Here is a 14,191-nt window from a genome sequence, read left to right on the forward strand (position 1 = left end):
CAATGGAGTAACGTGCATCAAGCTACCACATTAACAAGCAACTCGACTTGACCGCATTGTTTCATCAAGTGATTAGTAACATAAGTCATGACTGAAGGGACATTTATTAATCCAAATGGCCTCTTTCGTAACATTGACTTGTACCAGGAATCCATGAGAGGCAAATCATTGAGCTATTCACCAGGATCTATCAGGTGGGAATGGAATCGCTTATTACTGATGCCTACAGTTTCACAATTAATTACAGAATTATATAATACTCAGATCTATCATCTGCCGAATTAACAACTTCCGACGACAAAACAATTTTACGCATCACAATGGCAAGGAGGAAGGAACATCGAACTACAATGAAGAACTCCCACATCAAGCAAGCAAGCCATAAGTAACTAGTTTAATTCTGCCTCCATGATGTTCTATTATCAGTTCTTTTTAGGTACAAAATCTCTAGTCCTCGGAAGATGAAACAAGTTTGCCAAAAAACAACAGTAACTCAATGGCAGCGTCACCTATTGCTTTCCCTCGTAATGAAACAATACACTCCTTTTTAACATACAAGCTGGCCTTCTATGAACAGAAAGATCATTTCCCTTCGATTGAACCAAAAATACAAATATCAGACCCCCGAAGATCTCGATTGCGAGGATGATCGGTTGACAAGGCCAGAGCTGGACTTGGAATTTATTCTGTGTAAGCACCTTATCCACGATTAATGGTGACTGAGGGATGAACACAAACATTTGACCAAAATTTACTTGTGCAGCGCGTCAGGTTGTCAACTTCACACTAATCCACCTACATGTCATGGCCGCGACAGCATCATTGCAGTTGCTGCTGCGGATCACCCCTCACGCTGACCCACTTTTGTGGCATCATTTCATTTGAGCTTCTGTTAAGCACCAGATTTCCAGCTAATCCACCTCAATCTCATCATTCGAGCTGTTTCTGTTGCTACTGCTTCTGCCCCTGTGTTTGGCACAAATGCTAATCAACCTCCATGCCATCATTTGAGCTTATCGACATACATCTTGCATGCACTATGGGTACACGCTCTTTACTCTCAGCACTGTCGCCACTGCTGCCTTCTGTCTTCGAAGAATCAAAATAGACCGCATCCTTGTACATCCAGTTATCCTTCTCAATGGAATAAATGTCATCAAATGACTCTCCACAGAGTGCACAGATAATCTGACTCTCATCTGCAGGAACCATGAATTCACAAACTTCCTCTTCAGAGCTCAAATCTGCAACAGAAGAAGCAGACTCCAGGGCGCTGTTCTGCACTTCATGTGATCTATCGACCCAATTATTTTTGCTAGGGTACCATTTTTCAGGTGCGATACCAGTCTTTCTAGTCTCACTTTGCTTCGATCCATGGCACGCAGTGTGCACAGAGAGCTCTTCTTCAAGACTGAATCTTAGACCACATGTATTACATTGATGACTTTGGTCATCAAAGAGGGTGCTGATCACATGTGCATGGTACTTGCGGAGCATCTCAGGCTTGAAGTCAAAGCCAATAAGGTCTACCATCTTGATTTCTGCAGGTTCCTTCTTGATTTCAACAGGTTGATGCACCAGCACCTTAGATGGGGCAGATGAGTTTTGATTGGATGTTTCCTTTTTAACTGAAGGCTGGACAAAAGGCAGAGATGGAGCTGAAGCAGTGTCATCTGGTGTGTTCAGTTCTGATTTACAGGGCTGTTGTGGGATCGCTACAGTTGAATCTGCAGAAGGCGAAGAAATCAATCCCTTTGCAACCAGGGAACTGAGAAGACTAGAGAGTGGTGCAGCTTTCTCCGAGGTCTGTGTTGTCGGGCACACAAACGGCGACGAAAGTGGCAACCCAGGGGGCAAAGGTGGGCGCAGAGAGTTTGGCGCCTGAGACTTCAGAGTATCACTAGCTGGAAGGTGCAGGGATGAGGAAGCAGCTGAAAAAGATGTCGAAACATGAGGAGGTGGCCCACTTGGAAGAGGAGGTTGTGCCCTCAAACTGGCAAGATCGTTGGGGTCATTCGGTTTGAATCCACTCTTTATAAGGCCAGCCAACAAACTGCTAGCACTTAAATGATCTGAGCTCATAAGAGTGGAATCACTAGACAGAGATACTTCTTCAGGCTGCCGATGCCCCACGCCAACAGAAATAGGCAGCTGGATTGAAGATTTAAATACTGAAGATGAATTTTCAGGTGAAAAGTTTGCCTGCGGTTGATCAAGTGTCCTGAGATGTGGCTTTGACTGCAGCAAGGAAGGGTGCTTTTCAATCTGCTGGGAGGCATGTGAAGGAGCACCCAGCAGATTAGGTCTGCCCTGAGAAAGTGCAAGGTTTTGAGCCAAGGCATGAGTTCTTTGGTTATAGTCTTCCAGAGAATTTTGACCCAACTGTGAGAATGGTTTGGAAGAGTAATCAAGCTCTACAGGACTAGGGGAACTCTGGCGTGCAAATGATGCAGAAGGTGACTGTACAGGTGGTGAGGAAGTTGACCAATATCTATTCTTTTGCTGTCCTATAGTCTCAGTTGATCTTGTTGCTGCACTTTCTAGGCTTGATCGTCCAGCATAGGCTGCTGACAACCCAACAGGTACAGATGAAGTGATACTTGTTGACAAGGTACCAGCATAAATGGTAGGCCTGTCCGCTGGCTGATTGGAAAACGCTGATATCCTAGGATCTGACACAATGTCTGGGAGAGGTTTTTCATGGGATAACCAGAGAGAGGAACCACGAGATGACGAGAACGGCTGTCCTTCCGGGAGCATTTCCCTATCAATTCTTGGTTCCACTTCGTGCTTACCATGAAGGTACTCTTCATGATCCTGAACAATTGAAAAAACAATCAGATTATAATCTTGTCCAAAAGTAGTGCAAAGATGGAATATGTGTATATATGTCATCAAAATTTAGCATGGTATACAGGTAAAACCTAAGATTTTGAGGCAATATTATAAATTGCAAATTTGAGAGCGAACCAGCAGTTCAAACTATCTAACAACATTAGGTACAAGAAATTAACTTGCTGTATCTATCAAGTATTGAATATGATTTTATAGTACTGTCTTCTTTTCACATACCATATATGGTGTAATTCTTCTATCTTGACCCGTCGCATTTCCAAATCTTTGGAAGCTATCTAATTTGTGTTGGTCAGGGTCCAAAGGTCCTCCCGCCTCTGCCCATTTAACCCTTTGAAAGCTTCCAACATTTCCATCATCAGGTATCCATTCTCTTTTTCTTGTTGAACTGGTACCTCCATAATCTGCTCCTTGAGAACGTACATCATCCCACATGTACTCTTCTTCCTCAGAATTCTTCCAGCTTTTGTTGGATGACGGCCTACCAATCCTATCAGAATTACTAACAGGAGTTGGCAAAAGTGCACCATCTAAACGTACAGATCCTGATGGTCTAACATCCTTGTTTGCATAAAAATTGCTGCGCCTGTCAAACTGTTCTTCAGAAGAACCAACTCCAGCAGTATAATATGGTCCGCCACTTCCATCTTGGCCTTTAGGTTTTGCACGAACAAGACCAGTTCCCACAACAGCCTGCTGCGAAATGTTGGAGAATCCAAGGACCCTCATATCTCTATCTTGCTTTTCATGAATAGGATTGCTAAAAGGGTCCCTTTGTGCCCGCTGTACATTCTGCATATCAAAGTCAAATAATAACATATGCATTATATATATAACAAAGTAAATACATCTAAGCACTTATGTTACTCAATGATCAAATGATGAACTTACAGTCCTAGGGTTCAAAGCATCCAGCCGCCGCCCTGCACCTCTATCAACAGCTGTCCTGCTAGTCCTCTCAATATCATCACCAGAATCGGAAATTGTAGTAGTCTTGGCCCCAGCTCCCAGTATCCCCTGTCCCTGTACAGAACGAGGGGAGAATAGAATGAGGTGAAAAAATCTCACGAGTGATGTGATAGTATAAAGCAGCAGTTACAATGCTATGAACATATCTATATTTTTTCAATGGGAGCAATATCTATCAGTCTTGATACGATACTCAGGATGACAAGAGCATTGAATAGCTACATCTACAAAAAAAAAAAAAAAGAAGTTGGCTTGCCTTATTTGGTTGCTGGAGCTGCTGCCTTGCTTCCAAATATTTTGGGTTCACATGAATGCTGTGGGATGGACGATTGGATTGAGAATCAGGCTTTGATGGTGCAGCGCCTGATGATCCATTAGTAGATGATTGAAAGCCAAGTTCCTTCTCAATCACTTGGAGTGAAGTTGGGGAAAACACTCCTTTCCATGTTCCAAATAAGTGTCTCATGCTATTGTGTATGGAAGAATCAACCTGTTTATATGCTTTGCAGAACACCTACAATAACAAGGAACCGCCCAAGAAAACTAAGGTTGATCTCATACAGAAAGAAACCAGGATTCATTATTTTTCCATGAAGCTGGTCATCTCAACTATCAGGTCAACAAAAAAAAAAGTTAGAAGAGCAAGAACGATTATTTACTAACCTCGGGTAATCTTGCAGAAAAATGTTTAACATAATCTTTTCCAATATTTTTGACAATACTGTCAAGTAGATACAGAGATGGTAGCTTCTGTTCACTTGGAACCTACAAGCACAAGCAGCCAATAATATGAAATAGCATACCCTTCTACCTATAAGAATACAATTACATAAGCAGGTACTACAGGTTTACAATGAAAAAAGAGAATCACAGAAATGTTAATGTGATACAAGTACAACAATGGAAAACCTGGTGTCACTGCTATAATAGCTGTGTCTCCACTCTCCAAGACTAGAAAAATCTGCTACACAACAGACCAATACAAATTTTCTTTATGACCCTCACATAGAGAAGGCCCAATGTTTTTCCATCTTTTGTTTAGTTGAGTTACATCTACTTGTTGAGAAGTCCAACAACATTTTGTTCAAACACACGAAACGTGTGAAGATAATGAGCCTAGCTGAAATGCAAGAGTTATCAGTAGGCATCATCACCTAGGAAGAGCAGAGGCTACAAAAGAAGTGAACAGTGCGAAAACCATCTAAGTTAAGTAGCCAGCAGCTACATGACAACACCAACCAGCGTAGGCCAGTTATGAGGTGCAGTATTTCCACATCCTCTCATCACAATTTATACAGTTTTTTCACCTTTACAGGAACACGCTAAAGAGTTCAATCATAAACATGGATTTCTGAAATCTGGATCCATCTTGTGTGCAACGGTGGAGATGAGGTACACAATTTGAGAACATTATCAGCATGAGAACAGTTCAACATGCAGTGCAGCACAAATCTGGGGATCAGATAGTGGAAGAGTAGGAATGAAACTGAAGCCTGCCTGGTACAGTTTGCAACCATAAGTCGATACTTATGATATTTTCTAGCATCATAGAACACTTGCATAGGGTGATAGAACCCTACCATTGATATCCTTCTGCCATGACGAGTAAGTCTGATATTCATACAGTGAATGATATCGTGGGCATAAAATCGTCACACGGTAACTTGAAATGGATTCCGCAACGGTAAAGCGTATATAACCATGTGCCTTAACGTCATACAAGAGTAGTGCATGAGCACGCACACATAGAAAGGGATAGGATGTAAGAGAGAGAGAAATTCAGTCCATAGCGAAACACTCATTACCCTGATATTTGCATACATCAACATAGGCGAAATGCGGGTGGTTTAAACCTTTTGTTAGAAATTAGGTCAGTGCGCAGTTCATTAGTAAAGAAGGTGATGTTTGGGCAACAAGCACAGCACAGGGATCTCATCTCGATTAGCTATGTTATTATGTATGTAGAGTAGAATACAAAAAAGATGGCTGCTCATGGGAGCACGTTTGCTGTATCTAGCACAAGACGTACATGATAAAGTAGTAAGTAGGACAGGAGGCGCCTCAATAGTTTTACATGGAGAGAAAGGGAATGGAATAGCGGAAGAGGAGAAGGGTCACCTCGAGGATGTTGGCGCAGATGAGAGAGGCGATGGGCTTGGCGGCGTGGAGGTTCTCGCCGGCGATGATGGTGAGGTTGGTGATGATGGGCTTGGAGTTGAAGGTGAGCTCCCCGAGGGCGGTCCGGTACTGCGCGACGAGCTCGTCCACCTGCGCCTGGTCGACGGCGGGGGCGTTGCCATTGGCGGCAGCGGGGTAAGATCTGGGATCCCTGGGGGCGGGGTGCTGGGCGAGGCGAGGCTTCTTGGGGTCGGGGGCGGCGGATCTGCGGGCGGAGGCGGAGGTCTCCATGGGGGCGGCGGAGGCGCGCATGGTCTAGGGTTTGGGGGGCATGAGCGTGTGGGTGTGGGTGGAGCTAGGGTTTGCGACGCCCGCTCTCCTGCGGGTCGGGTCGAGTCGAGTGGAGTCGAACGGGGTAAGAAATTGGATGGGCGGAGGCGGAGGGAGGGAGGGAGAGAGTCGGAAGCTGTGTTTGTTTGGTTGATTTGGAGCCGAAGAAGAGGAGGAGGAGGTTTCCTTCCTTCTTTGCTTGTCAAGACTCAAGACTCCACATGAAGAGGAGAGGAACACATGACATGAGGAGGAAGGAGGCAGGCATATGCCTCAATTCCTCAACTTCCATCTATTCACTGACTTAAGAATAAGATTGTTAAATTTTTATCATTTTTATACCACCTTAAAACTTTTTTCCTTCACCTGATCCGATAAAACTAGCATGCCAATTAGCTTAAGTCATGTGACCAAAATCGATCGGTCACCAGAGCTCCAAACATAGTAATTAACAATTCCACTTAGTGTGCGTGAAGTTGTCGCTATCTTTTTATGAAGTCATTATTTTCGCTCTAGTTCCGTGAAGCCGTCACCATCGTCGCATGAAGGCCCATCGCTCGTCCATGAAGACCTATCATTATTGTCATACTCGCGTGAAGATCCCGTCCCTACCACTATTACATGAAGCCGCGACTCCGTAGCTAAATAAAGAAGCCCTCTGTCCTTTTTGATCTTCCATCATGTGAAGACGTTGGCATGTCTACCTCCATCCATTTCTTCTCTTGATGAAGCGATTTCCATGTACCTAGGACAAAATTAACATTTAATATTTTGAAAAAAAATATTCTTGATTTGGATCTCTTTCTTTGCCTTATCTTTCCATTTCCCCTTTTTGTATGTGCGGTTAATTTGGTTATGGAAAGCATCATTCAGCAACACCAAATAATTTGATATGCACAGACGCCGGCGCCTAAATATACACAATCTGATAAAAAAATACAGGCAAGCTAATCCTCTCGGGACTCAGAATGCCAGTTAATGACACCTTCAAGGCTTCACTACTGCTATTACCTAGAGGAAAGTTAAATGGGCGCTATATCGTACATTTGGCATTATGTTTACTTAAGACAACCCAAAAGGACAACAAGTTCAGTTTTCCATGCACAAAGCATATGCATTTGTTTTTCTTGTCATATTATATATTTCGGTCCACATCACAGCTCATAAACAGTGGCGGAGCCACCTCCTGGGTAGATCGGGCAACCGCTTGGGCTTCGCTGATATTGTCTCCACTATAAACAACGGTCGACACATATTACAATTTTTCGATCACCGAAAAATATCATTAGTCGCCCGGCTTGATAATTCAACCTTTAATCCAAATAGGCAGTTGCATGTTGGATCGAGCATTTATCAAATTCTTCTATAGCATATTCGTCCTAATGGCAAGTAGTAAGAAAAAACAGAACGCCAATAATGAGATGGCCTCTGTACATGAAGAAGAAATATAGGTGCAGTTGAAGCCTTTAACAAACATAGTGCTGAAATTGAGATGCAAGCATAAGCATCAGGTAAACAGACACATTAACAATGCAGCCATTTGGGTTTGCACTTCATCAGGCATTTGCTGTGTCAGTCAGGACCACTAAATATATGTAATTGCTTCCTTAAGATGCCACCCAACAAATATCCCATGGATAAGTAGGAGAGTATTTTTGACTGGATAGTTCATTTCTCTGTGAATGAATCACAATTCAATGTAAATTTATTCTGAATTGCAGAACATCTTTGCCTTTGAAGAGTAATATGGTGTCTTTACCTGTTCTTGCAGATGGTTCTGGTGAGGAGCTTCTAGCATTGTCCATTGCAGTAGACAAAAATGAAGATCAGTGACCACCTACATTCATACGTCAGCACAGAATTAAACCATCAGTTAAAATAACCGATCATTGTAGAATGTATATCTAATTTTGCACTCACAACTTATCTTGTTGCATGCACCAGCACTACAGTACCGCCAGCATGTCCTAGTTAACCTCAGGCACCACCATCTCTGCCGGAAGCAAAAGCCATCAGATTCAATACTCTTTGCCACCCAAAGGACGTCACAGATCCAAGATTATACAGGAAGATTAGAAGGAAGATAGCTGCAATCCTGGGGGTTGCTCACATTAACAAGGATAAAAAGATCTAAAAAGTTCACCAAGGCACAAATCGTCATCCTTGATTCAGAAAAAAAAGTCTTGTTTGTAAATGAACTCTTATTTCAAAGAACTATTCACAAATCCTCATCCTTGATTCTGAACAACAGATATTGATAGATAATTTTTGCCTCGATCAGTAGTAGAATTCAGTTCAGTTACCGAATCAGCAGTGGAAGGGAAGACAAAACTCTTCAGAAGGTCATCAGTGTCAGCTTTACTTGAGAATGTATGATCGATAAAACACGTTGCTCCATTTCTTTTTCTTAATCTCTACTCACTCCGTCCAAAAAAAAACAAATCCTAGGTTCCGTGTCCAACGTTTGACCGTCCGTCTTATTTAAAAAAATTATGAAAAAAATTGAAAAAACAAGTCACGCATAAAGTATTAATCATGTTTTATCATCTAACAACAATTAAAATACTAATTATAAAAAAAATTCATATAAGACGGATAGTCAAATGTTGGAAAAAAAACACAGGATTTATCTTTTTTTTTTGAGACGGAGGGAGTATACGACAAGTATTTAATTGATGGGCAAGACCATGGCCAGAAGGCAACTCAGGCACTCCTCCCAGTCCTAGGTGGTATAATTCCATCCGTCGATCCAAACAGGTCTGAATTTGGTGGTTTCAGAGATGCAGGTCCAGGCATAGGTAGTTAGTGACAGAAGTGTCTGAAGTTTTTATTGGGCTAGCAACTTGATACGGCTCCAGAATTGACTGACAAACTGATCGGTTCATGGATATGTCTCATACAAGCAGGTACTCTACTAGTAGAGTAGTAGTATCAAGTAAGCGTGCAATTCGTTAGAGAATCTAATAATTCTTTTTCTCGAAGACGTAAAAGGATTGCACGTCAATATATTAAAAGATAAGAATATTCGTTACACAATGCATTAAGCCAGACCGACTTATTCTAAGAGAGGAGAAAAACAAAAAACCAAAGGAAAAAGACTCGGAAAGTACGACTCCAACTTGCGGGAAGAGAATCTAATAATTCCAATTAAACCAAAGCCATGGTATTATCTGATGAGGTCGAACATACAATTTACTAGCAAGGCCATGAATGCTGCAAGATACTAATCAGATAATTATCGCTGTAAACAATACAATATATGATCGAGTGAAGCTGCTAAGATAATTCCTGGGTGTTAGCTTTTGTGGTTGATGATCCTACTCTAGTCAAGGTGTTGTGCTAGGTGTCCTCATCAGTTTGCATCTTCAAGTTTGTTCCATTCAAAAGTTCTGATAAAACATACCCCACCTGTCCCAAAATATAATACTCTAGTACTCAATTAAACACCATCTAGAATTATGGACAGACCTGTTGATTGCCAGGCCATCCAGGGCATAACAAATGTTGATTGCAGTCAGCCGATTTCAGATTCACAATTCACATTCTCAGAAAACGAAAAGCTGCGAGGAAACCAAATTGCAGAAGAAAAATAATAGGACTTGAGACGCCCAACTCTACCAGGAGGCACGCATCCATAAAGTGTGAGCAATTTGACACCAGCTAGAGGACCATACGGTTTACAACCTCGCTACATTGATAAGAAATAAACAGGGGCATAAACAAGAGCACACTCTTAAGATTGTGCTACAGATACAACTATTCATCCTTGCTACAAAATACTAGCAATAGCCCCCTCATATAAGTTACTCATAGGACAGATAAAACAGTAGATAATCTAGCCATAAGTTAACACAACAGCAAGGCATGAAGATGCATCACACTTATCCATGCCCCTCATCCAAAAAACATGTCCAAGTCCAAATCCATGTTATCCTCTTTATCATCCATACTTGTTCCAGAATTTTGTTGATCTCCACCTTTCCAAGAGGGATTAGACAGCACCACACGGGTCTGCTTCTTGTGAGAAGGCACGGTCAACACAACCCCTTGTCGTTTCAGGTTACCCTTTAAACCTGCAGCCAGCAAAATATTAAGTGAAAACCGGCTCAATGACAACTAAACAGTAGCTCTCATATATATATATATATATATATATATATATATATATATATATATATATATATATATATATATATATATATATATATATATATATATATATATATATATATATATATATATATCCTTTCCCTCTAAAATTCCATAGCAAAACAATCAACCTAGGTGACATGCACTTTCTGTGAAAGCACATGGTCATGATGCAGTTTTTGTTTCCACCATCTGTTTGTTAGGTAACATTTTGCGATTATAGAGAAAGGCATCCATTTTACAGTCATATATGCACAGCCATTTAACTGGGCATTGGTCATAAACCCCATTCTGTTTCATGATTCCCTGCCTGTACATAGGTTATATCTATGTAATATGTTTATTAGCTCACTGAAGTGTTCCAAGACAGCTGTGTCAAGTATTTTGTTAACACCAGACAAGTAGCGTTCTGAACTTGATTATCATCAGCGGCATAGAAACAATGAGTATCATGTCCTACAGTAATGTCCCCTTGTTCTTGTTAGTAAAGACAAAGGCACATGTTTCCAATTGATTAGCACATACATATGCATCAATCTAATTGATTTAATATAACTATCAATTATAACTCACAGGTTTAATATTTCTGAAAGCAAGCAGGAGTATCAATTAAAACTTGTAGGTCATGATGGCTAGCAATGCAACGGATGACAGAATTAGTTAGTGGATGCGCCGGTAGAACACATAAATTACCTGGAGCCGTAGGAAGATAGTCTGATATCCTACTGCTTATGTAGGCAGAGCTAATGCCAAGAGTTCTTCCTGCGCCAAACTCGGCCACATCTTTTAGCCTCTTGTTCTTCATGTCAACAGCAAGCACCCATGCATTCTGGTCATCCCAGAGGTCGACCTTAGCCATGAAGCAAACAATGTCATCAGAGTGCAAGCTGAGCTTTGGAAGGCCCACGTGAAGTCTCTCCAAGGTTTGCTGAGGTGTGCCAAGCTCAGGCAGCAACTCAAAATTCATGGTGTTGTGATCAACAGCAAGATGAGAGGCAGAGATTTGGCAGTCCTGGCGCCAACCTTGCTTCCAAGGATTGGTGGGTGGTGCACTCCAAGTGGCAGCAATCCAGCCTTGAGAGGCGTAGGTGCCGTTGATAGCGGAGCCTGGCCTGACATGAACCTGCATCTCGATGTACTTGATCCGACCTTGGACAAGAGCAAAGTCCCGAAGTGGCCCTGGACAGCCTACTATCATGTCGTCTTTGTGCTCGAGTGGTGGCGGCAGCGGGAGGTAGCGGAGCTCAGCGGTGTCGCGGAGAAGGTCGCAGAAGAGAATGCCATCGTTGATGTCGACCCAGCCCATGGTTCCGGCTTCACCACCAACCGTGATGACCTTGCTAGTGACATGGCTAAATGATGGATCGAAGACCAAACCATGGATGGAGAGCGGATGGCAGGTCCAAGCATCTGCACCAGAGCGGTAGAGATGATCACCTCGTTTGAAGGCGCTACAGAGCGCGGCGACGATGTAGGTGCCATCATCAAGGCAGCGCAGGATGCCAACCTGTTTGTCGATGAACCTGTTGTCGAGTTTCGGGGCGGTGGAAGAAGCGTGGTAGATGAAGTAATCTTGGCGGCTGGTTTTGAAGCTGTCGTCCCGGGGCCCTAAGGCGAGGCGGAGGAGGACGAGGTCAGCCTCGGTGGCGATGATGGTGGGCTCGGCTGGGGATCCAATCCAGGGCAGTGGACGCACATGTAGGAGACGCGCGGCGGGGGCGCCGCCCAGAAGGATACCTCGATGGGGTGGCCGGTCCTGGTCCTGGACGTGGCGGTGGTGGCGTTGCCGTGGTTGGTGGCGATGTAGGCATCGCATTCGAGGAGGACCCAAGGTGGTGTCGTCATCGCCGCAGTAGCGACGTGGGTCGGCGGCCGGAGGGACTCATCCATGATGGTCTTCTCCTCCCAATCAGACCACCCATCACTCTCATCTCCTCCCATGCTCTATATGCAGCTACTATCTACTCCCTCCGTTTCGTTTTATTTGACACTGTCGGTAACATGGGACCGGAAGTATCATGACTAGAGGCTTGAGGCAGACGCCATCGCCCACGTGGCCTGGCACCCTCGGGGGACGTCGGGCCCGAGGGTGATGTGTGCGCCCACCTCTTGGTCTCCCCGAGGGGGGGGGGGGGTCGGACCACTCCTGCCTCGCCCCCGAGGGCCGAGGCGCCCCGACCCCTCGCGTTTCTACTCCACGTGTATGGGTTAGGTGAGCACAGCGGGGCTCACCTAACCGCATTTATTGCGCCTCGGTTAAGCGTGTCACGCCGCACGAAGTGCAGTGCAGTGCACTCGATTATCCGGTCTGTGACCAGTCACAGACCGGTCAAATCGCGGGTTAGGTGGTGACAGGCGGTCTGACGCACGCTTCGCCCCATCCCGTCAAGACGAGAGCTTCTAGGCACTCGTCCCCGGCTGGAGCTAGCGTGTTACATCCCAGAGATGACACGTTAGCCCCGATCGATATATGCCAGGCTTCATCCTAACCATTACAAGCAAGATGTTGTTTGAAGAAGGGCAAGCATGCACGTTGCTAAGCCGACGCGTGGTGGACAAGAATGACCGATTTGTGACCGGTCTGACACTGCTCATGTCGTCAGCACACAGCCGCCTTCCCACGACGTGCCCGCCTCAGGCAGAAGTGGAGGTAGGTGTGTGTCGTCCCGTCAGGAGGATGTTCGGAGGACGACCGTGCAAATCTCCGTCCATTTATGAAGAGAAGAAAAGTCCAGTTTGGAAAGAGAGGGGTGCATGTGGTATCCCCTTGAAGTATAAAAGGAGGACCTGGCCCATAGAGAAAGGGGATGATCTTTTCCAGATTCAGAACCTAGAACGAGGGAGAGGTTGGCTCACACTTTGTAGCTCCTTCATACACAGATCCACCAAAACACAGGAGTAGGGTATTACGCTTCTCAGCGGCCTGAACCTGTATACATCGCTTGTGTTTCATGCTCTTTTGGGAGGTCGCGATCTTCCCGCATACACGGAGAGCTTGAGATCTCACCCTGAGCCCCCGGCCGAACCGGCAAAGGGGGGGCCTGTGCGGTCTCCCGGTGAGGAGCGCCGCGCTCCGTCATCTGGCGCGCCAGGTAGGGGGCTCAGCGTGTGTTTTCTGAGCTCTCGCACTTTTCCGTGTGCGTCAAGTTTTTCTTGATCAGCCTCATGGCTGAGCAAGCAAAGGCGTCCGACCTCTCTCCCAGTGTGAGTGGCGACGACGGGGAGCCGAACCCACGCCGTCGAGCTCGTACTCCACCGCCCCCTCCACGCCAAAGTCCTAAGCAGGGGGAGGCGCTCGAAAGGGTCGAAAGATCCGCGGCTTCACCGATCGCGGGCGATGGAGGAGAACGGCGAGATGGGGACCGTCGCCTCCTCGTCTACGGCGACGGCAGCACGCCCCAGGGCGCGCTCCAAGCTGCGGGCGCGCTCTTACGCCACCCGCCTGTCGTCCCTGACCCGGAGTCTCCAGCCCAACGATGGCTGGACGATGTGGCCAAATTGGTCATGACGGCACGGCAGCGCCTAGATGCTGGTGGGCGGTCCTCCGCCACCAAGGCCTCTGGTGCTGCTACCACCGGCTCCGCGTTGTCAAGACGGAGGGCACGACGAGCGGCAGCCGCTGTTCGCCGTTCGGCTGCCACTCCTTCGTCGACTCCTTCGACCCGGGAAGATCTGCATGGGGAGCAGGACGCCCGCGCCAGCATCGAGCGCCGGCGTAATGACCGAAGTGCTGCCCACGCAACGGAGGGCGCTTCCTCGTCCAGAGTGTCAC

The 14,191-nt window shown here is 45.3% G+C and overlaps 1 protein-coding gene and 1 pseudogene across 1 annotated transcript; both read right to left on the reverse strand.

The window, feature by feature from the left end:
• Window positions 1-369: 369 nt before the first annotated feature.
• On the reverse strand, window positions 370-6,481 carry LOC4347878 (polyadenylation and cleavage factor homolog 4). Its single transcript, XM_015756117.3, has 6 exons — window positions 5,941-6,481; window positions 4,486-4,587; window positions 4,079-4,336; window positions 3,745-3,876; window positions 3,073-3,645; window positions 370-2,817 (listed from the first exon to the last, which is right to left on the reverse strand). Exons 1-6 carry the CDS (start codon window positions 6,250-6,252, stop codon window positions 985-987), a joined length of 3,210 nt encoding a protein of 1,069 aa, XP_015611603.1. The 5' UTR covers window positions 6,253-6,481; the 3' UTR covers window positions 370-984.
• Window positions 6,482-9,846: 3,365 nt separating this feature from the next.
• On the reverse strand, window positions 9,847-12,360 carry LOC107278876 (uncharacterized; annotated as a pseudogene).
• Window positions 12,361-14,191: the final 1,831 nt, after the last annotated feature.

Source organism: Oryza sativa, chromosome 9 (assembly GCF_034140825.1).
Source record: "Oryza sativa Japonica Group chromosome 9, ASM3414082v1".
Classification (NCBI taxonomy): domain Eukaryota; kingdom Viridiplantae; phylum Streptophyta; class Magnoliopsida; order Poales; family Poaceae; genus Oryza; species Oryza sativa.

Excerpts from the sequence above, each read along its gene's own strand:
- LOC4347878 (XM_015756117.3), bottom strand. The coding sequence starts at position 6,252 with ATGCGCGCCTCCGCCGCCCCCATGGAGACCTCCGCCTCCGCCCGCAGA. Across the intron at positions 4,588-5,940 it reads TCTGCGCCAACATCCTCGAG|GTTCCAAGTGAACAGAAGCT; the intron begins GTGACCCTTCTC and ends TTGTGCTTGTAG. Across the intron at positions 3,646-3,744 it reads ATGCTTTGAACCCTAGGACT|AATGTACAGCGGGCACAAAG; the intron begins GTAAGTTCATCA and ends TTTGATATGCAG.